This window comes from Miniopterus natalensis, chromosome 1, assembly GCF_054644295.1.
Source record: "Miniopterus natalensis isolate mMinNat1 chromosome 1, mMinNat1.hap1, whole genome shotgun sequence".
Lineage (NCBI taxonomy): Eukaryota > Metazoa > Chordata > Mammalia > Chiroptera > Miniopteridae > Miniopterus > Miniopterus natalensis.
The window spans coordinates 60,099,365-60,121,461 of NC_142081.1; the positions used below are offsets into that span (position 1 = coordinate 60,099,365).

The 22,097-nt window shown below is 38.8% G+C and overlaps 1 protein-coding gene across 1 annotated transcript in view; it reads right to left on the bottom strand.

The window, feature by feature from the left end:
- BUB1B (BUB1 mitotic checkpoint serine/threonine kinase B) overlaps positions 1-22,097 on the bottom strand; it is a 54,422-nt gene that overhangs the window by 20,518 nt on the left and 11,807 nt on the right. The window contains exons 5-9 of the mRNA XM_016220419.2: positions 13,697-13,893; positions 10,408-10,577; positions 9,162-9,376; positions 8,884-8,975; positions 1,968-2,197 (exon numbers count right to left, since the gene is read on the bottom strand). Coding sequence (XP_016075905.2) covers positions 1,968-2,197; positions 8,884-8,975; positions 9,162-9,376; positions 10,408-10,577; positions 13,697-13,893 — 904 coding nt within the window. The remainder of the gene's footprint in view (positions 1-1,967; positions 2,198-8,883; positions 8,976-9,161; positions 9,377-10,407; positions 10,578-13,696; positions 13,894-22,097) is intronic.

Genomic DNA, 22,097 nt, shown 5'->3' on the forward strand with positions numbered 1-22,097 from the left:
TATAAGAATGCAAACTATACACAGCAGGGAAATTACATGTTCACGAACTAGATTCAGGGACCAACCTAGGAAATGAGTATTAAAAAATCCTCAGAGGTCTGATCTATTCAAATCCCATCTAACCCTAACACAAGTCCTTCTTTGGCTAGCTGAGAATAAAATGCACTTTAATCTTACTACTATATACCTGGTATAAGCTAGATCTCTCCTAAGGAAACAGAAGTGGTTTTTACTTAATGCTGTTTTCTTTTAATTATTTATTAACAAACTTTCGAGGTATAACTGACATACAATGTTAGTTTCAGATATACAACATAATTATTCTATATTTGTATATATTGCAAAATGATCACCACAGTAAGTCTAGGTACTATCTGTCATCATACACAGTTGTAAAAATAATTTTTTTCTTGTGATGAGAACTTTTAAGATTTACTCTCTAAGCAACTTTCAAATATGCAATACAGCATTATTAATTATAGTCATCATGCTATTCATTACATCCCCACAATTTATTTTATAACTGGAAATTTGCACCTTTTGACTCATTTCACCCATTTTGCCCACTCTCAATCCCCCAGTTCTGGCAATCCAGCTGTTCTTTGTATCTGAGTTTGTTTGTTTTAAGATTCCACATGTATGTGAGACCGTACAGTATTTATCTTTCTGTCTCATTTCACTTAGCATAATTTCCTCAAGGTCCATCCATGCTGTTGCAAATGGCAAGATTTCATTCTTTTCTGTGGCTGAATAATATTCCATATTATGTGTGCGTGCGCGCACACGCACACACCCATTTTCTTTATACATTCATCTACTGATGGACACTTAGGTTTAAGGAAACACTAGTTTTTTATTTGAATACCTAGTTCCTTTCCCAGTTCATATTTGGTTACTCTCCTAGCCTAGTTCTTTAAGGTGGTATCCATTTTTTAAAAGTCTTACTCAACTATCTCCTAACTTTCTAACCATTCCCCCTCTCCTACCTATATACATAGGTTCCATTTTTCAATATGATATTTGATCCCAGAGCACCTTTGTCAGTCTTGGAAGGCACCAGTTGATATAATAAATGAAGGCAATTTCAAACTTACTAATAACAGTCTGCTTTATAGAAGTGCTTCTAACTTGTCACCTGGAACTCAGAAATGATTTTTCCTTATGTAAATTATAAGTAATAGTTAAGTTTCCCAGCTAGCCTTACATATTCCATATCCTCTTAAGTGAGCTGAGCTACAATAGTAGGTTATTCTGGATAACTGTGTAGAGCCTAGTCAAAATATCTAAATGGATGAACTTTATTTTTGGACCTTCCTCCTCCTTTTCTGTAGTCATCTTCTAATGCCTTAAGCTCCAAATACTATACTTCAATATTTTTCAGCCCCTTCTGCGCTACCTCTTGCCCCAGTTGCTTCAGGCTCTAGAAGAGAACTGCTTCCCATTTTCCCAAAATTCCAAATTTCCCCTTTTAGAGTAAAACTTTTCTTAATTTAGAAAGAAGATACTGTCTTTAAGAAACAATACAAATAAGTACTATCTAAGTGACTGCAGTGTGACTATGTTAACCTACATAAGCTCTGGGAGAAATTCCAAGCAGAGTATCAAAAGTCAAGTGAAATATTTCAGGCAATACGAGGAAAGTACTTCATGGGGAAGCATGGCATGTACATGTATACATGTCAGGGATCATAGCTGTCTGCCTATTACACTGGTGAATATGAAATGTTTCTACAGTTCAGAGCTTCTTCTCCTCCTTTACTTCTGAACACAGACTTATTTGCTTAGTTTTTCCCCCCAGGGGTCTCATGGAAAGCTGCAACGGGAGTTCAGCTTAAATAGAGAGAGAAATAGAAACCAAAGAAATATCATATAAACATACAAACAATGGGGCAACTTTCCTCAGACTTAATATACTAACTCAACCTTCCTAGAACTAAGTTAAGTTATTATGACAAACTTGAACATACCTTCCCTTTGTTCTTTTAATTTCTTCCGGAAAACTTCAGCCCGGATCTCTTCAAAGGAGAACTCCCCCACTCCTGCATAAATCTTCTCCTTGCAGTACATCATCTTCTCTTTCTTTTCCTCAGATGCTTGCTGATGGCTTCGAACTCTTTGCAGGAGATCACCTTCTTCCTTTCCAGGCTTTCTTGTGCTTAGAATATGGTTTATACTGGGTTCAATTTTACATGGTGTCCTAAAAGAAGCAAAATAATTATTATTCACCATACAGGTCAAATGAGCTATTTTTATACTTTAAAAAAAAAAAAAATGTTTTCATTGATTTCAGAGAGAGGAAGGAAGAGGAAGAGAGAGATAGAAACATCAATGATGAAACAGAGTCATTGATCGGCTGCCTCCTGCACGCCTCCTACTGGGGATCGAGCCTGAAACCCAGGCATGTGCCCTGACTGAGAATCGAACGGTAACCTCCTGGTTCATAAGTTGACGCTCAACTGCTGAGCCATGCTGGCTGGGCCAGTCTATTAATTTCTTAAAAAGGGTGCAAAATTTGTATTCTGAAAACTATAAAACACTGTTAAAAGACATGAAAGAAGATATAACTACAAGAAAGACAACCCATGCTCACATATCTGAAGATGTGATATTGATAAGACAACAATATTCATTAAATTGACTTACAGATTCAACACAATCTAAATCAAAATCCCAGCTGGCTATTTTGCAGACATTGACAAGCTGGTCCTAAAATTCAGATGGAATTTTAAGAGGCTAGAATGATAAAACAATCTTTAAAAAGACACAGCCTGGCCAGGCATGGCTCAGTGGTTCAGCATCCACCTAGGATCCAGGAGATCACAGTTTGATTCCTGGTCAGGGCACATGCCCAGGTTGTGGGCTCAATCCCCAGTCAGAGGCATGCAGGAGGCCTTATCATCAATGTTTCTCTCTCTCTCTCTCCTCTCCCTTCTTCTCTCTGAAATCAATAAAGATATATTAAAAAAATTTAATAAAAAGGACAAAGTTGGAGAACTCACACTTCTAGATTTCAAAAGTAATCTACAGTAATTAAATCTACAGTAATTAAGACTGCTTGGTGCTGGCATAAGGATAGACATATAGATCAACATAATAGGATTAAGAGTCCAGAAATAAACCCATACATTATGGTCAATTGATTTTCATTGGGAAACGAAGACTATTCAACGGGGAAAAAAGTTTTTTCAACAAATGGTGCTGGAACAACTGGCACCCATATGCAGAAGAATAAAGTTGGACTCCCCTTCCTTATACTATACATAAACATTAGCTAAGAATGGATCACAGACATGTAAGAGCTAAAACTATAAAACTCTTGGATAAAAACATAGGAGTAAATCTTCATGATTTGGGATTAGGCAAAGTCCTTTTAGATACAACACCAAAAGCACAAGAAACAAAAGAATGGACTTTTATCCAGAATCTATAAACTCTTACAACTCAACTATAAAAACACATATAATCCAACTGAGAAATAGACAAGGATTTGAATAGGCATTTCTCCAAATAAGATACACAAGTGGCCAATAAGCCCAAGAAAAGATGCTCAACATCACTAGTCATTAGGAAAATGCAAATCAAAAACTCTAATGAGATACCACTTCACAATGGCAATAACAAACAAGCAAACAAAAAACTGATAATAAGAAGTGTTAGTAAAGATGTAGAGAAACTGGAACCCTTATTATGGCATTGTAGAAATATAAAAAGGAGCAGTCTCTTTGGGAAATAGTTTAACAGTTCCTTGAAATATTAAACATGGAGTTACTATATAACTCTGCAACTCCTCTTCTAGGTATATACCAAGAAGAAATGAAAACAGTATGTCTACAAAAAACATACACAAATGTTCATAGAAACATTATTCATAATAGCCACAAAAAGTACAAAGAAACAACTCAAATGTCCACAGAGTAGCTACTCTAGACAAGTTCAACAGTATAGCATGATTACATATGGGGGAGAAAACTGGAGATATTAGCAGAGGCCAAATCATAAATGCTCTTATAAGTTATGTTAAAGAGTTTGGGTTTCATACCATTGGTTATGGGGAGCTAGCAATGGACTCTGATCAGGAAATGGCACGATCAGATTTGCACTGCAGGCCTGTGACAGCGTAGAGAATGAATGGGATGGGTAAAAGTAGAGGTTAGGTTGCAATAATCCCAGTAAAAAATGACAGAGCCCGGTCGGGCATGGCTCAGCATCAATCTAGGATCCAGGAGATCAGGGTTTGATTCCTGGTCAGGGCACATGCCCGGGTTGCAGGCTAGGCAGCCAATCAATGACTCTCTCATCATTGATGTTTCTCTCTCTCTCTCTCCCCTCCTTCCTTTCCTCTCTCTGAAATCAATAAAGATATGTTTAAAAAAAAAAAAAAATGACAGAGACACAGAAACCATAAAGAGGCATTTGATCCACACCACCCGGAGGTGGCAGAGTGTGGTTTGGTGTATACCTTCTTCTACCCCTTGCCCTGGGATGAAAAGGATGGGAGCATCAGCCCCGCTCCCAAGTCCTCAGACAGCTCTCAGGCCCAGCTCTTGGGCCACATCCCATCGGGAAGGTGAGAAGGCGATGCATATTCGGGGCTTGCAACTGCTCCAGGATAGGAATGACCCTGACCCCAATGTGAAGATTTACCTCCTTCCTGACACTCAGAAAACCACTAAGAAGAAAACCAAAGTGGCCCAAAAAACCTGCAACCCCACCTATAATGAAATACTGGTGTATGATGTGATCCCCAAGGGAGACCTACAGCAGCGGGAACTACAGCTGAGTGTGCTGAGCAAGGAAGGATTTTGGGAGAACCTTCTCCTTGGTGAGGTGCTTATCTGCCTGCGAGAGCTGGACCTGGCCCAGAAGACCAATGGTTCAAAGTAGGATCTCAAAGTTATGAGACCTTGTGAGCCAAGCAGAGCCCTGGCTCAGTGCCCCAGGGTGGTGGTGGCCCTGGTGGAGAGGACCCTTGGCAGGCTTCCCTGCTACTCAGATGGATGGGACTTCTGTGATAAGAGGCAGGGAGGGTAAGAGGATCTCTGTCATCCCCTTCTCTGCAGACTGAATTTGTGTTGGTTGTAATGAACAGCCCCCCTTGGAAGCTGTGAGATTGCAACAAAATTTTAAATTTATCTCCTGTCAAGGGAGCAATGCCTGGTTTGTGGTGTGTAGGGTTGGCTGTATTGAAGCAGAGTTTGGGGGAGGGTGAGTAGATCTCTTCTTTTTCTTTTCTTTTTCTTTTTCTTTTTCTTTCTTTTCTTTTCTTTTCTTTTCTTTTCTTTTCTTTTCTTTTCTTTTCTTTTCTTTTCTTTTCTTTTCTTTTCTTTCTTTTTTCTTTTCTTTCCTCTTTTTTTTTTTTTTTTAAGCGAGAGAGAGGAAGGGAAAGAGAGAGGAGAAATATCGATCAGCTGCCCTCACACCCGGACCAAGGATCAAACCACAACCTGGACATGTGCCCTGACCAGGAAACTACCTTTCAGTGTATGGGAAGACACTTCAACCAACTGAGCCACACCAGCCAGGGTGGAAATCTTTATTATTATTATTTTTAAAGATTTTAAAATTGATTTTTACAGAGAGTGGAAGAGAGAGAGAAACATCTGTGTGAGAGTGAAACACTGGCCAGGACTTTATTTTTTAAAAATAAAATAGTGATCTTGTCCTAACTGGACCAAAGTCTTGTGAGAAGGGACTCATATGCCTCAGAAGGTAAAAAGACAAAGACTATTTGGACTTTTGGTATGATTAAGGTTCTTATTGGGCTTTTCCCTAGGTTTGTGTTTGTTTTTCTCTCTATAGGAATTATATGGGGAGGTGCCCCGTGGGTCCTTGGTTAGAGCCCCCTCTCTAAGGGCAGGTCCAGGAGGAGCAGGGAGAGCTGGACTGAGGCCTGTGCTGCATGGCTTTTCTGATTTTGCCTCCATAGGAGAGCAGTGTGACTCCTATGGGTGCAAGGAAGGGCCTTTCTTATGGGGTTCCACAAAGGATCTGTATTCAGGAACTAGTGCCCTTTTGGGGGGAGATTTTCCTCTCTTCTTTACCTACTTTGCTAGGACTCGCCCTGAATCCTACCCCTCCATTCTCTCACCCTCCAGGGGCCATCTGGTCCCTATGAATATGTTAGGGCAGCTTCCTCATAGGTTTCTCCCTTCATTTTTCTCTGTGGGATAAAATGCTGCCTTGGCCCTGGATTTTGTTTTCCTCAAGGGCATCTGGGCCCTGGGAAGGGGCTTCTATGCTGCAGACGGCAACGTGGCTGCCTGTTGGGTAGTCCTGGGAAGGCTTTCCTATAACTTCCCACTCTTTTGTGCTGCTTCTCTCCCCAACTCCATTTCTGTCACATTTTTTATAAGAACCTCCCTCATTCTATGGGGCCATAAACCTATATAGTCTGGAGCAAAAGGGATGCCCTATCTGAAAGAAAGGGGCATGGGATCCCATCAAAACTTGTTTTTCTGTCCTGGCCAGTGGGTCAGTTGGTTAGAGCGTTGTCCTGTGCACCAAAAGGTTGAGAGTTTGATACCCAGTCGGGGCACGAGCCAGGGGGCGGGCAACTGATCCAATTTAGTTTCTCTCTCTCTCTCTCTCTCTCTCTCTTCCTTCCTCTCTCTCAAATCAATAAAAACATATCCTCTAGTGAGGATTAAAAGAACAGCAAAACACTTATTATTTCCAGTGGTTTTCTTTGCTCTCAAGGAAGCTGGATTAGAGCAGTGATTGATTCCCTGCAGCTGGGAGGGAGAGACTGGGTTTTTTTTATCTCTTAATACTCATTTCCTACCACTTGGATTTGAAATTCACTCTAATGCCTCCAAAGCATTATCTTCCTTGAAAAAAAGACCGAGAGACTTTCAGTTTGATATTACTGTCTTAAACTAGAATAGGCTGGGGAATGGAGTTAATGGGGATACTTTGTGAACTGTTAACTGGGGAACAGTCAACAGTTCACAAAGTATGCCTTATGACTAGGGAATGGAGTTAATGGGGATACTTTGTGAACTGTTTGTCCCTCCTAGCTTCCTCCCCAGCTTCAAAGAGCAGAAATTCCCCTTTTGCTGACTCATTCCATAACTGGAGAAAGCAGCTCCACTCACTGAAGCCACAGGGCACCAAGGAAGTTTAATCTTTTTTCTTTCTTTTTTTAAATTAAAGGACAGAGCTGGCTGCTGTGGGGAGGGGCTAGGGAAGATGGGAACAGGAGTGGACTTCTCTAGATGAATGGACCACAGATGTGTTACTGGATTTCTGCCTGTAGTTCATTTTTTTAAATCCTCACCCAAGGATATGTTTTCATTGATTTTTTAGAGAGAGAGGAAGGGGAAGAGAGAGAAACATTGATTGGTTGCCTCCTGCACACGCCCCGACCAGGGATCCAACCAGGGATCGAACTTGCAACCTAGCTATGTGCCCTGACTGGGATTCGAACCCGCAACCTTTTGGTATACAGGACAATGCTCCAACCAAATAAGCCACCCAGCCAGGGCTGCTTGTAGCTCATTTTATTTTGATCCTCTATGCCCTGATTTAAAGAGGTCTGTGTATTGTACCCACTTCCCAGATGTCCTTGTATCTCCTACTTTCTCTGGAACTGTATTTTCTAATAAATGGCATTTGAGAAAAACAAAATTATCTTAAAAAAAAAAAAAGAATAAACCATAAAGGTGATGGTAAAATTTGATTGTATAAGAATTTAAGCCCGGCAGGGAGTGGATCAGGGGTTGAGCATCAACCTAGGATCCAGGCAATCGGGGTTTGATTCCTGGTCAGGGCACATTCCCGGGTTGTGGGCTCGATCCCCAGTCGGGGGTGTGCAGGAGGCAGTCGATCAATCACTCTCTCATCATTGATATTTCTATCTCTCTCTCTCCCTCTCCTTTCCTCTCTCTGAAATCAATAAAGATATATTAAAAAAAATTTTTTAAATATATTTATAATGGTTGCTGCTATGCAATGTCAAAAGATAAGTGGCAAACTAGGGGAAAATATTTGCAATTCTTATTACAGAGTTTGGCTAGTTTTCTTAATCTATGAAGAAAGAATTCCTGGAACACATTAAGAAAAACACAAACTAAAGAAAAATGTTACAGAGAAGTAAAATAAGACAGCCATGAAAAAGAGTTTAAATGAAAATAGAGTTGAACATTTTCTATACCATATTTATTCTGACATCGCTGTTTCTACAAAGTGATTTGAAACATTAAAAAAATTAAACACCCATAAATGTGTGTTATCAATTCTTCAGGTAATTCTTTGTAAAGGCTCATATGATTTTCTTAAGAATAACCTCTCTTATGATGAGCTCTTATCAAACAGAATTTTTGCTCTAAATCTTATCTCTTTTTACATTGCTATACTACTTAACATATAGTGGAGGGTTATAGGTTAATTATGATACAAGTTGCATTGGGACACAACATACGACCCAGTATTAGAACTCCATAATGTCATGTATTAGACTAAATCTCAGACTGCCTGATTATCTAGTCATCACCTATCATACTCTTCTTATAAACAGAAATGCTAAGGACTAGGAAGAAAAAGAAAAAGATATCTGGAAGGAAAGAGCAGGATCAGTGGACACACTATCGCAATTTCTAATTCCTGTCAATAACAAAGGTAGAATATCTCACTTAAATAACAGTGATTATCTTTGACTTACAGCACTGTAAATATAAACCTATTAAGTTTATTCCTCAATAAGAATATTATCAAATAGTCTTTTGGCCCTAACATACCCAAAGGAATACAGACATAAAGGAAACACAAAACTTTGCCTGGTTATTTTCATACCCACAAAGATGAAAATGCCTCTGGGAACTAGGATGGGTGGCTCTGCCCACACTTAATAACTCCCACCTCAAAAAATCTGGAAAGCAAACTCACATAACAGGCTGTTGTGCAGTCTCTTCCACATAAGGAGTAAAACTGGGAAGCACAGAGGGTATAGCTGTCATAGGAGCTGTACTGCCGTGAGGCTGGCGATGAAGAAGAATATGAAAATTACCATAGTTTTACATTTTGACACAATATATGCAGACCATGCCTAATTATTCAAGAGGAATTTTTTAAAGATGCTAAAAAATACTCCTCTAATATAAATCGAAAGGTGTTGTTTTTTTTTAATGTTGGCAAATACACTGGATCTAAGTAAAAGTTCTTACCCTGTATTCCAAAGGCCTGCCTGTGTTCCAAGGGCCTGCTTGCAGCTCGTTTTCTTTGGCTCTGGACACGGGCGGTGCTATCCATGGCTGGACTGTAGGCTTAGACAGCTCTGCTATAGAAGCCTCATCAGCATTTTCATCAAAAACAGTAATTCTAGAATTACTTTGCATTGGTTGAGGGAGTGGATTTTGGAGTCCTCTGTTCTGGTTTGAAGCTAGGAGAAAAATATTAAAACTATGTCAAATCTTTAATTATCCAACGCAGATGCTAGATAAGGTTACGTCTACTACCATAGAATCAAAGAGATTTTAAAAAATAATTAGTAACTTTTTAATCCATTCTGTATTTGTTATTTATACTCTCCCTCTTTTCCCTCATCTACAATTTTTTATTCATAGATATAAAAAAACACACCAAATTCTGCATCTTCCTTCAGCCATCATTCTAACATTGTCTAGTTTTATCAGAGACTAACATAACCTAAATCTTCATTTTTCAGTTTAAAATTTTCTGTCAATAGAAATCACCTGAGATATACCAAATCTAGAGAAGACAAATTAAAATTAGCCCATTTATTGGGGGTGTCCTCTGTTGTGGGGCTGCTTATTACAATCAAGCTTCATCATGATCTGAATGAAATGTTCTTTAGGACCATATACTCCCTTATACTCTAATTCCAGGATCTCCAAGAAACCTTCTAAATATTGATAAGTTGATACCAAGAAAGGGATGAGATTTTTAAAAAATATTCTTGTTTACATGTCTAACTACTATAAATTTAGTTAATAAAAGCTTACTGCTCTTTGTACCTTTTGCTCAATGTTGCTGTGAACCTAAAATTTCCCTAAAAAATAGTGAATTAAAAAAAGCTTATTGTTGTTCATCTTTAGATATACAAAGAGAGCCCAATTTCTGGCCCCAAAAGACTGATGGCCATGTTAATACATTCTCTGCGGCTCTGGTACATGTTAACTTTATTTTGACAATATATATCTTTTTTCAACTAACAACTCCTCAATTCAGAAATTCTTGATGCTTCCTATATTAGGTTTTTCTTAATTAAGACAAAATTGGGGACATGTTTTGGTTTTTGTGCACACTGTGATCTCAGCTCTCTCCTTAGAATTCCTTCCTTTTGCTACCAAGTACTCAGAAAACTAGGACAATGTCTATGTATATATTATCTCTTCACATAATTTGCCTACCACCTGAGACTGAGTTTCCCATAACATTTAACAAACTTACCTTTGAGAGCACCTCCTATGCGGCTGATTGGAGCTTTTGCTGTCTTTTTCCCTTTGCTTTTTAGTTCAGCCAGTGTACTTCGCTGTGGTACAGACGATCCAAAATCTTCCTCCACTTCTTCTTTCTCAAGTGCCAACAGAGTTTGCCGAGTCACTCGAGCTTGGAATTGTCTAAAGTAAAAAATGAGCAATTAACTTCTGGTGAGATGAATACTACTCACCAGATTCAAAATTTCTAATTTGTTAAAACAAACAAGGGAGAAAGGTAGGAAGGGGAAGATATAGAAACAGTCCAAAGACAGTGTTTTTTCTCTCAGGAATTAAAAAAAAAAGCTACCTTAGGATCAGAGGTTTGGGCTAGATTAATTTAGCTCCCTGTTTAAATGTGCAAGTTAGGGGATATAGCTCAGTGGCAGAGCATTTGACTGTAGATTAAATGTCCAAGTTCGACCAATTAAAAATACTCTGAAGATCACCATTAAGTTGGTCTGAGGATAAGATCAGGGTGACTAACATTAGAGAATTTATTAAGGTCAGAGTTTCCCATCAATTTTTTATTATAAAACTTTTTAAACTTATAAAATAGTTGAAAAGAATAAATAAGTACCTAAAAATCCTTCATGTAGATTCACCACTTATTAACCTCTTGTCACATTATTTTATCACTGTCTTTATGTGTCTCTTTCTCTTTCCATACACTGGCCTCAACTCACCATTCTTCTGAAATCATGTGAAATAAAGTTGCATCCAACATACATTTTACTTCAGTAAAGCTGGCAGAAGTTTGAAGACTAAACTTCTTGCGCTGCTGCTGAAGTTTTAAGTATTAACAAAAGGGTAAAAAACACACACACAAAAACCCCAAAAAACTGCAAGTGCTGACCAACATGGAGTTAGCCCATGATAGCACACACCTCCCTCCCCCACATCTCCCACTGATTAGAACTAAAATCTGTAAACCTAATACAAAAAAGCAACTGAAGCCTCTGACATGTAAACAAAAGCAAGTGGACTGTGGAGAGGAGACAAACTTGAAGAAACAACCCACACTGGGTTGTTTCCTGTTTTTTTCCCCTCCCTTCTCTTTTTTTGTGTGTTTCTGAATTGTTGTAACAGTGGTGTGGAAAGCTAAAACTCCTAGAGAAACCTCATCTTTCTGGCAAGAGGACTGGGAAAGGGGGAATCCGAGGACCAATGGGTATGGGAGAAATATAGGAGAGGATGAGCTGAAGAAGAGGATCCCCTAATTCTGTACATGAATTGGCACAAGCCCTGGACTCACTCCTCAGCTATGCATGCATAGGGCAGAACCATGGCAGCACAGAAAAGGCTGTGAGAACTGAACTATAATATAAACCACTGCCCAAGTCCCAGAGTAACCCCTGAGCAACACACACGAGATAGATCCAAAGGTCTTGAAAACTGAACTGACATTGAAATCACTACCCACATAAGATGGGAAAGAACTTGTGACATCTGAATATTGGTTACCTACTAAGACAAAAATCATCAACATTCTCCACAAAATATTAACCAAGAGAACCCAGAGTCTAATAACATAGTATCATTTTAAATGTCCAAGGTATAATCCAAAATTACTTGACACACAAATAACCAGGAGAATGTGATCAGTTCTCAAAGGAAAAGATAACTGAGATACCAGCATCAAGATGACACAGGTGTGGGAGTTTTCAGAGATTTTAAAGCAGCTATTATAACTATGTTCCATGAGATAAAGGTAGAAGCATTGGAAATGAATAAAAAGATAAAAGTTCTTAGCACAGATACAGAATACATAAAAAAAGTCAAATGGAAGTTTTAGACCTGAAAAACACAGTATCTAAAATAAAAATTTACTGGATGGACTCAGCATCAAAATGAAGAGGGCTGACGAAGGAGTATATGAACCTGAAGACAAATCAATAACTGGCCATTCTGAAGAATAGAAAGAAAAAAGGTTTAAGAAATTTTAAAACAGGAACTGAGCTTCAGGGACCTGTGGAACAATATCCAAAGATCTAACATACGTGTAACTAAAGTCCCAGAAGAAGAAAGAAAAAAATATAGGTGCAGAAAAATATTTTTAAAATCATGGCTGAAAACTTTTCAAAAGTTGTGAAAGGTATACATTTAACAAACTTTAAAAGCCCGTTAAACCCCAAATGGTTAAATGCAAAGGTATTACACCTAGACACGTCACAATCAAACTGCTGAAAACCAATGTTAAAGAAAAAAATCTTAAATGAACCCAGAGAAAAATCAACACATTATAGTCAAAGGAATTAGAAAAACTAAAAAGAACAAAGTTAGAGAATTCATGTTACCTAATTTCCAGACTTACTATAAAGCTACAGTAATCTAGATAGCATGGTATACACTAACGAATATACAAATCAATAGAACAAAACAAAGTAACAGAAATAAACCTGCACAAATATAATCAAACTGATTTTTGACAAAGGTACAAAGGCAATTTAATGGAGAAAGTCTTTTCAACGAGACGCATAGGAATAAACATAGGTTTATCTGCAAAAAACCCCCCAAAAACCTTGACCCATACCTTATACAAAAATTAACCCAAAATGGATCATAGATCTAAATGTAAAAAGTAAAACTATAAAACTTCAAAATGAAAACAATGGAGAAAAACCTTTGCGACCTTTGGCTAGACAAAATTCTCAGATATACCAAAAGCACAATCCATAAGAAATAAATGTTAGATTACTTCAAAATAAAAAACTTTTATTGTATAAAAAACATTGTTAAGAGAATGAACAGGCCAGACAAGCTTGGAGAAAAGGTTTACAAATTACTTATCTGACAAAAGACTCATAATCCGAATATATAAACTCTTACACCTCAAATGTGTTACGCTAAATGAAAGAAGCCAGACACAAAAGGCTACATATTGCATCATTTCATTTATATGACATTATAGAAAAGGCAAAACTATAGGGCTAGAGAATAGATCAGTTGTTGCCAGGGGTTGGGTGTGATAAACGTAGGTGCTGACCACAAGGGGATAGCTTGATAGAATTCTATGGAGTGATGGAATTAGTTTATATCATGATCACAGTAATAGTTACATGTTTCTTTTCATTTGTGAAAACTTCTAAAACTATACTCCATAGAATGAATTTTACTGTATGTTAAATATGCCTTTTAAAAAAACTGAATAGTAACTACGTAAACTTGCCAATTCATGGAGAGCACTTTATTGGATGCAAAAACGACCATTTATAGCCACTAGTTTTTAAAGAGTTAAAACAAGCTCTACAGAAACATCTTACCGGTGCTGTGACTGCAATCTTTCCAGTGGTTCAGCCTTCCGTTGAATCCCTTCCTGAAATATCATATCTGCTTTCTTAAAGTTTTCTCTAGCTTCATATTCTTCAGCCCATGAAATATAGAACTGAGCAAGCGAAACAGCAATCCCTTGGTTGTGTAAATAACTATACATATCCAAAGGCTCATTGCATAAATGCCCCTGTAACAAATTAAAAGCATTAACAATTTACCAATTTCTATACACTTAGCTATTATGTGCCAAACAATCACTGGAGGTACTACCTGTAGTTTCTGCATTGAAAAAATATAACTGTTATAATACAATGTTGTAAGGATGATACTGAGAGGACCTAAAAAGCAGACAAAAAGAGGACCTACAGAAGAGAACAAAAGAGATTAATTTGTGAGAAAAAGGGATGAGGAAGAAAGACTTCAAGAAGGTATAACATTTGAGTGTGGCCTTGAAGGAGGAGTAGACTTATATAGGGTAGAGAATAGAAAAGGAAGAGCATTCTAGACATAGAGAATTGTTTATAGGGCTGTAGGCAAGAAAGGAGTTTGGAAAAAAAGGTGTGACAGATGTTGAATGTCAAGCTAATCAATTTTGAATTTACCTGACAATCAATGTATGTGTGTTTAGGTGGGAGAGCTATAAGCAAAACAAATGACAGACAAATCTGTATTTTATTTAATTTAATTTTTTGTTAAGCCTCACCCGAGGATATTTTCTCCATTGATTTTCAGAGAGTGGAAGGAAGGAAGACAGGGGGAGAGGGGGAGAGGGGAAGAGGGAGGGAGGGAGGAAGGGAGGAGAAAGAGAGAGGGAAGAGAGAGAGAGAGAAGCATCGATATGAGACAGACACATCAGTTGGTTGCCTCCCTCAGGTGCCCCAGGGACTCAAATTTGTATTTTAGAAGGGACCTTATAATTCTAGATAATTCTAGTAGCAAGAAAGTGGGTATGAGTGGAAATCACTAAAAATCCCACACCACTGACAGTGTGATGTACTTTCTTTAATCTTATACATAATAAGATGATTTTTATCATTTTATAAAGTTTAATAATGAAGATTGTTTTTATTCCACTTAGCGCTTCAGTCATTTTTTTTCCATGCTGCTGCTTACTCTTCACTATTATTTTTAAATGGATGAATGTCCCATGTGTAGATCTTACATCAATGAACTATTCCCGTTACCTCAATAAACAACTTTTAATTTTGACGAATTATCAATAATTCCATAATAAATATCTTCATGCATACAACCATTCACATTTTACATTACCCTCTTAAGAAAAACTCCCAGTAGGACTTTGTTAAAAAGTTAAAAATTGCTTTTTAAGCAACTTATACAAATTAAAAATGCTAGTAGTAATTCCCAAATACTAATTTTTAAAACTTCCTAATTTCACATAAAAATGGAATTCCAGTATTCCAATTAGTTATTTTACTACCAGGGAGGCTAACATTTTCTCTTGTTTATTTATTAGATGTATGTTCTCTCATACCTACCTTTTCCTGATTATCTCACCTAAGATAAGTCCTCCTTGTATGTATGCTTATACAACTTACTATTTTCCCTCTTTCTTTTTCGTTACTTTTACAACTAATTGCTTGACATCTGTCTTCTGCAATAAAGTAAGCCTCACAAACACAGAAAACTTTGCTATCTACTATATCCCAGTGCCTAGCCAGGGTCTGGTAGAAAAAGGTTGAATAAATGAAATGCTCCATTTATATCTCTCACAAAAACAGTATTTTATAATTTAATTCTGTAGTAATTCAGTAAATGGTTTTTTCTGCTTACCCAAATTAGTGATGTTTTCCCCTATGTGATAGTGCTTCAAGCAAAGTTATAATTCTGAATGTGTTCTCAGTGTAAGATCCAGTCCTAACATTGATTTCACTTTGTTAACAACTCTCTGAATAGCTCTGTGCAGCATGGAACAGCCAATAAAGGCTGGCTGTCTCATGGTTATTCCAGAGTGCTAAATGAGATCACTTAAGAAAATATAAATTAAGGGACAACATGGTTAGCGTAATAGATCCAAAAGGTAAACAAATATTTTCTTTTTCCTTTTAGGTGAATGTATTGGGGTGACACTAGCTAACAAAATTATACAGGTTTCAGGTGCACAATTCCACAACACATCATCTGCACACTGTATTGTGTGTTCACCACCCCAATAAACAAATCTTTTTGATAACCTCTAAAAAGCCAAACTAGAACAATTTTACACTGGATATTTTCTTAAACAAAAACAAAACAAGAAAAATTCCCTTAGTTAGACTGTAATTATCCCTTATAAAAACCTCCATTCCACTGTGGAACTGATATTTTTTAAACTACAACAAAAATAGAAGTTACTAGATAAATGATAATGTGTTTGGATGTTGTGACAATGTCAGATCGTTAACAAACTTTCTAAATTGTTACTCAATTTTTATACTTATCTTAAACAATATGCAGACCATTCTTTCAGGAACACTGGTCTAGACTATGATTTTTTACTTTATAATAATGTCATTGCTCTTTAGTACCAACACCAAGATAGCATAAGTGAACAGAAAAATTATTTCAATTAATTGCTACTTTTAATAGCTCCAACAATATATAATCATAGAATTCTGGGATTAAGTCACTTTAGAGGTTTATCTAGTCTAACCTTTTAATAAATCACATATAAGAATATTATACAAGAGACTCCCAGTCAAGATAGGGGAGTAGGTAAATATGGTACTCACCTCCTCCCACAACCACATCAAAATTAAAACTAAACTACAGAACAACCATCATTCAGAACTATGTGAAATCTCGCTGAATGGAAGTCCTACAATCCTGTAACTACGGAATTAAAGTCTCATAGCTCTGCTGTGGCTCGGTTGGAGCATCGTCCCGCACACCAAAAGGTGGTGGGTTTGATTCCCAGTCAGGGCACATACCCAAGTTGCAGGTTTGCATCCCAGTTGGGGAGTGTGTAGGAGGCAACCACTCGATGTTTCTCTCTCTCTGGCATCAATGAAAAAACAACAATGAAGAAGCCACATCGAGACTGATAGGAGGGGCGGAGACATGGAATAGGCTGGTCCCACACCCACATATGGTGGATAAATACTGGGAGGAATATCTCAGCAGTGGAGGTCCCCCCCGAGGGGTGAAGAGTCCCAGCCCAACACAAAGACTCCCAGCCCAAGGTTCCAGCGCCAGGAAGGTAAGTCCCCATAACTTCTGGCTGTAAAAACCAGAGCAGATTGTGGCTGAGGGAGACAGAGGGCTGCTAGAGTCCCAGGCAGTTCCTCTTAAAGGGCCCACCCATGGACTTAGTTGGACTCACTCCCTCTGAGTTCCAATGCTGTGGCAGCAGATCAAAAGGCACCAGGGGCATATGGAGAAGTCCTGATTTGTCTGACATCAGGGCACGAGCTGGAGGAGCAACCCTCGCCCAAAAAGAAGTGCTGGCAGAGACTATTATTCCTTTTTTGAGACCTGTCCCCACAGAGGAGGAAGGTGAGACCATATCTGGGTCTCCATCAACCTGCCTATCACTGTTTGTTTACCATGGTGATTCCGAGACCCTGCCCCACCCAACTTGCCAGTCCATCCAAGCTGTTTCCAGTGGCTTTTCCATATGAGTGGTTTGTCTTGGCTCACACTTCAGACTTTCCTAAAATCTCTCAAACAAGCAGCATCTGGCCTCCGCATGCCCCATAGCTCTCATTAAGTGGTCCCAGACCCAACACTAGTGGCAGTCAGCACTGATTCACAGCTTGGCCTCTCCCAGACACCTCCATGCCCAGCACAAGTAGCAAACATCTGCAGATCACTTTGTAGCTCATGCCGGATGGTCCCAGGCAGAATAAAGGCCTGCATCAGCTGACTTTGGCCTGCATCTATGGGGAGGCCTGAGCCAATGCAACCTGTGGACAACAGCTTCAGACCACATTGCAGGACTACCACCCAACCACCTCCACAAGTGACACACTCAAGGGGCAGACTAAGTGGCACAGAGCCCCAATGAAGTAAGTCCTACTCTAGGGGTGCACAGCTGATCCTCCACAGTGGCTGGAGGTTGGTGGTCAGTGGTTGCAGCCAGTCCTTACGGCTGATCAGACTGGGGGTAAATCCCTCTCATTGACATGCCAACAGCAGTCAAGGCTCAACTACAAGAGGAGGGTACACACAGCCCACAGGAGTGCGGGGGGGAGTGGGGGCTCAGCTTGGGTGATCAGAGGCTGTACCACTGGACCCTACAGAACCCCTACTACATTAGGTCACTCTACCAAGCCTGGGAGAGGTAGTAGCTGTACCTAACATATAGAAACAAACACAGGGAGGCTGCCAAAATGAGTAGACAGAGAAACATGTCCCAAATGAAAGAACAGATAAAAAATCCAGGCAAGCAATCTACTAGATGCAGAGTTCACAAGACTGGTTATAAGGATGCTTAATGAACTTAGTGAGAATGTCAACAGCATAAAAAAGAACATGTCAGAAATGAAGGACACACTAACTGAAATGAAGAATAATTTACAGAGAATCAACAGGAGAGTAGATGAAGCCGAGAATCAAATCAGCAATTTGGAATATAAGAAAACAAAAAACACCCAATCGGAACAGCAAAAAGAAAAAAGAATCTAAAAAAGTGAGTATCATGTAAGGAGCCTCTGGGACAAATTCAAGTACATCTACATTAACATCATGGTGGTGCCATAAGGAGAAGAGAGAGAGAAAGAAATTAAAAACCTATTTGAAAAAATGACACAAAACTTCCCTAACTTGGTGAAGGAAATAGACATACAAGTCCAAGAAGCACAGAAGTCCCAAACAAGATAAACTCAAAGAGGCCCACACCAAGACACATCATAATTAAAATGCCAAAGGTTAAAGAAAAAGAGAGAATCTTAAAACCAGCAAGAGAAAAGCAGTTAGTTACCTATAAGAGAGCTCCCATAAAACAATCAGCTGATTTCTCAACAGAACTTTTCAAGCCGGAAGGAATTGGCATGAAATATTTAAAGTGATGAAAAGCAAGGACCTACAACCAAGACTACTCTACCCAGCAACGCTATTATTTAAAATTGAAGGAGCGAGATTAAAGATGGCCACTGACTGAGTGGAAGCTACACAGACACTCTCCTGGGACCAAAATGGAATTACAACTAAAATATAGAAAAACTATCCTAAATAATCAACTGCAACTGAAGATGAGCTAGAGAGCACCCTCATAACCAAGGAGGAAAAGTGGAGACCACATAGAGACTGGCAGGAAGTGCGGAGGCGCGAGAGAGCTGGCTGGGCTCCCACAGGCAGCAGCTGAAGGTCCAGAGGGATATTTAGCTGTGGGGGGTTCCCACTGAGGACTTTGGGGCTTAAACCCCAGGCTGGGATTCACAGCCAAGAGCACCAGAACAGAGAGAGGTACTCATATAAATCTGGCTGTGAAAAGCAGCAGGGTTTCTGTCTGCCAGGGAGAGACAGCTGGAAATTCAGGCACCCTCTTAACGGGCCAATGCACAAAGTTTCGTGTGCAGCCACTCACCTTGGGCTCCAGCAGAGGGAAGGAAGAGTGGACTGGAGCTGTGTGAGGAGAATCTAGAGTTGTGGAGATACAGCTCAGAGGGAACCCCTCTGGATTCCTGTGCTGAGTCATTCCCCCAAAACTGCAGAGGACATCTTTCTCAGGCAGACATTTACCTTCCAAGCAGCTTTTGCCTGAGGGGGAAGCAACTGCCCCACCCTGCAGGTAAACCTCTTGCCCTGTCCCACCCTGTGGAGTTTCTACAGCCTAAGGCTTATTAAAAGAATCAGATTAATCAGCATGCAGGCAGAGGCAGACCTCAGAGTGCTTTGAGTCTTTGACTAATCTGCTTCTGGATTCGGGCTTTAGAAAAGCAGACTTTGGTGTGCATCATGGTCTTGTTCAAACGCACCCAGCCCCAATAGAGGGGACCCTAAGTTGTGGGTTGTTGATAGCTCCAAACAGGGTACACAAGGCCGGTCATAAACAGTGTCTGACATTGGCCTGCACCAGAGACCTTCCAAAAAGACCAAGAGTCCCAGCAGACCTACCCTTTTCATAGAAACAAACCCAAATAGGCAGCTAAAATGGGGAGACAAAAAAACAAGCCCTAAATGAAAAAACAAGAGAAGTCTTCAGAAAAAGAGCAAAACGAAATGGAGATAAGCAATCTATCAGATATAGAGTTCAGACTACTGATCATAAGGATGCTCAACAGCATGAGAAAAGAAATGGAAACTATGAAGGAAATTAAGAATGGCATAGTAGAAGAAAAAAAAAACATCGGAAGGAATGAACAGCAGAGGATCAGATAAGTAAATTAAAAGACAGGGTAGGAAAAAAATCACTCAATCAGAGAATCCAAAAGAAAAATCAATTAAAAAACAGGAGGACAGTCTTAAGGGAGCTGTGGGACAACATTAAATGTAACAATATTCACATTATAGGAGTACCAGAGGAGGTTGAAGTAAGCAAGGGTTAGAGAACATGTTTGAAGAAATAATGGCAGAAAACTTCCCTAACCTGGTCAAGGAAAAAGTCACACAAGTTTAGGAGGCACAAAGAGCCCTAAGTAAGAAGAATCCAAAGAGGCCCATGCCCAGACACATCAAAATAAAAATGCCAAAAATATTAAAGGGACTGCTGTAATAAGAGAAACATAAAGAATTAAAATGGCAATAAATAAGGACCTATCAATAATAACCTTAAGGACTTTAAGGAAGAGATCAACAGCAAAACAGTCATAGTCGTTGACTTTAACACCCCATTGACCTCACTGGATAGCTCTTCCAGACAAAAAGTCAACACCAAAACAGTGATTCTAAATGGCACACTAGATCATATGGATTTAATTGATATTTACAGAACATTTCACCCCAAAGCTGCAGAACATACATTCCTCTCAAGTGCACATGGGTCATGCTCAAAGACAGACCACATTTTAGGACACAAAACCAGGTCCTACAAGTTCAAGAAGACTGAAGTCATATCAAGCATCTCAGATCACAATGGCATAAAATCAGAAATCAACTGCAGTAAAAACACTCAAAAACATTCAAACACATGGAGGCTAAATAGCACATTATTAAACAATGAATGGGTTACCAATAAGATCAAGAAAGAAATCAAAAACTTCTTGGAAACAAATGAAAATGAACACACAACCCCAAATCTATGGGACACAGCAAAAGCAGTCCTAAGAGAGATCATAGCACAACAGGCCTACCTCAAGAATCAAGAAAAATTTTTAGTAAACTATCTAACCCTACAACTTAAAGAATTAGAAAGCTCCCCTGTGAAGCCATTCAGACCAGGGCTTTTGTTTGCTGGGAGTTTTTTTTATTACTGCTTCGATTTCATCAGTTGTTATTAGCCTATTCAGGTTTTCTGATTCTTCCTGATTCAGTTTTACATGACCTCACTCATATGTGGAATCTCACAAACAAAATAGACTGAGGAATAAAACAGATCCAGAGACATAGAAGCATGAAACAGACTGATGAATTTCAAAGGGAAGGCAGGGGGTGGGGGAGTGGGTGGGGAGAGAGTAATCAAAGAACTTATATGCATATATGCATAACCCATAGACATAGACAATAGTGTGGTGAATGTCTGGGAGGGGAGGTGGATGCGGGGTGGAGGGGATCAATGGGGGAACAAAAAGGGGGAATATCTGTAATACTTGCAACAATAAAGATACATTTAAAAAATTAATTAATTAAAAGAAGATCATCCAACTATCACCAAAAAAAATAAATAAAATTGAAAGAGAAATAAAGAGCTTGCAAAACAAGAAAAAGCTAAAGGAGTTCATTACCAGCAAACCAACATTACAAGAAATGTTAACGGGACTGCTTTAAGAAGAAAAAGAAAAGATAAAACATATGAATAACAAAATGGCAATTAATACATATCAACAATTACTTTAAATGCAAATGGTTTAAATGTTCCTATCAAAAGACATACTGTGGCTGGATGGGTAACAAAACAAGACCCATACATATGTCCATATAAGACTCACTTCAGATGGAAAGACACACACAGACTGAAACTATAGGGATGGAAAAACATATTTAATGCAAATGGAAATGAAAAAAACAGCTGGGGTAGCTATATTTATATCAAACAAAATAGACTTTAGGACAAAGGTTACAATAAGAAACAAAGGACATTACATCATAATAAAGGGATCAAGCCAAGAGGACATATGTCTTTTAAAAATTTATGCACCCAACACAGGAGCACCTAAATATATAAAGTATACTTGATGGACATAAAGGGAGTGATCATCTGTAACACAGTCATAGTAGGGGATTTTAACATTCCACTAACATCAATAGATAGATCGTTCAAACAGAAAACCAATAAGGAAACATCAGCCTTAA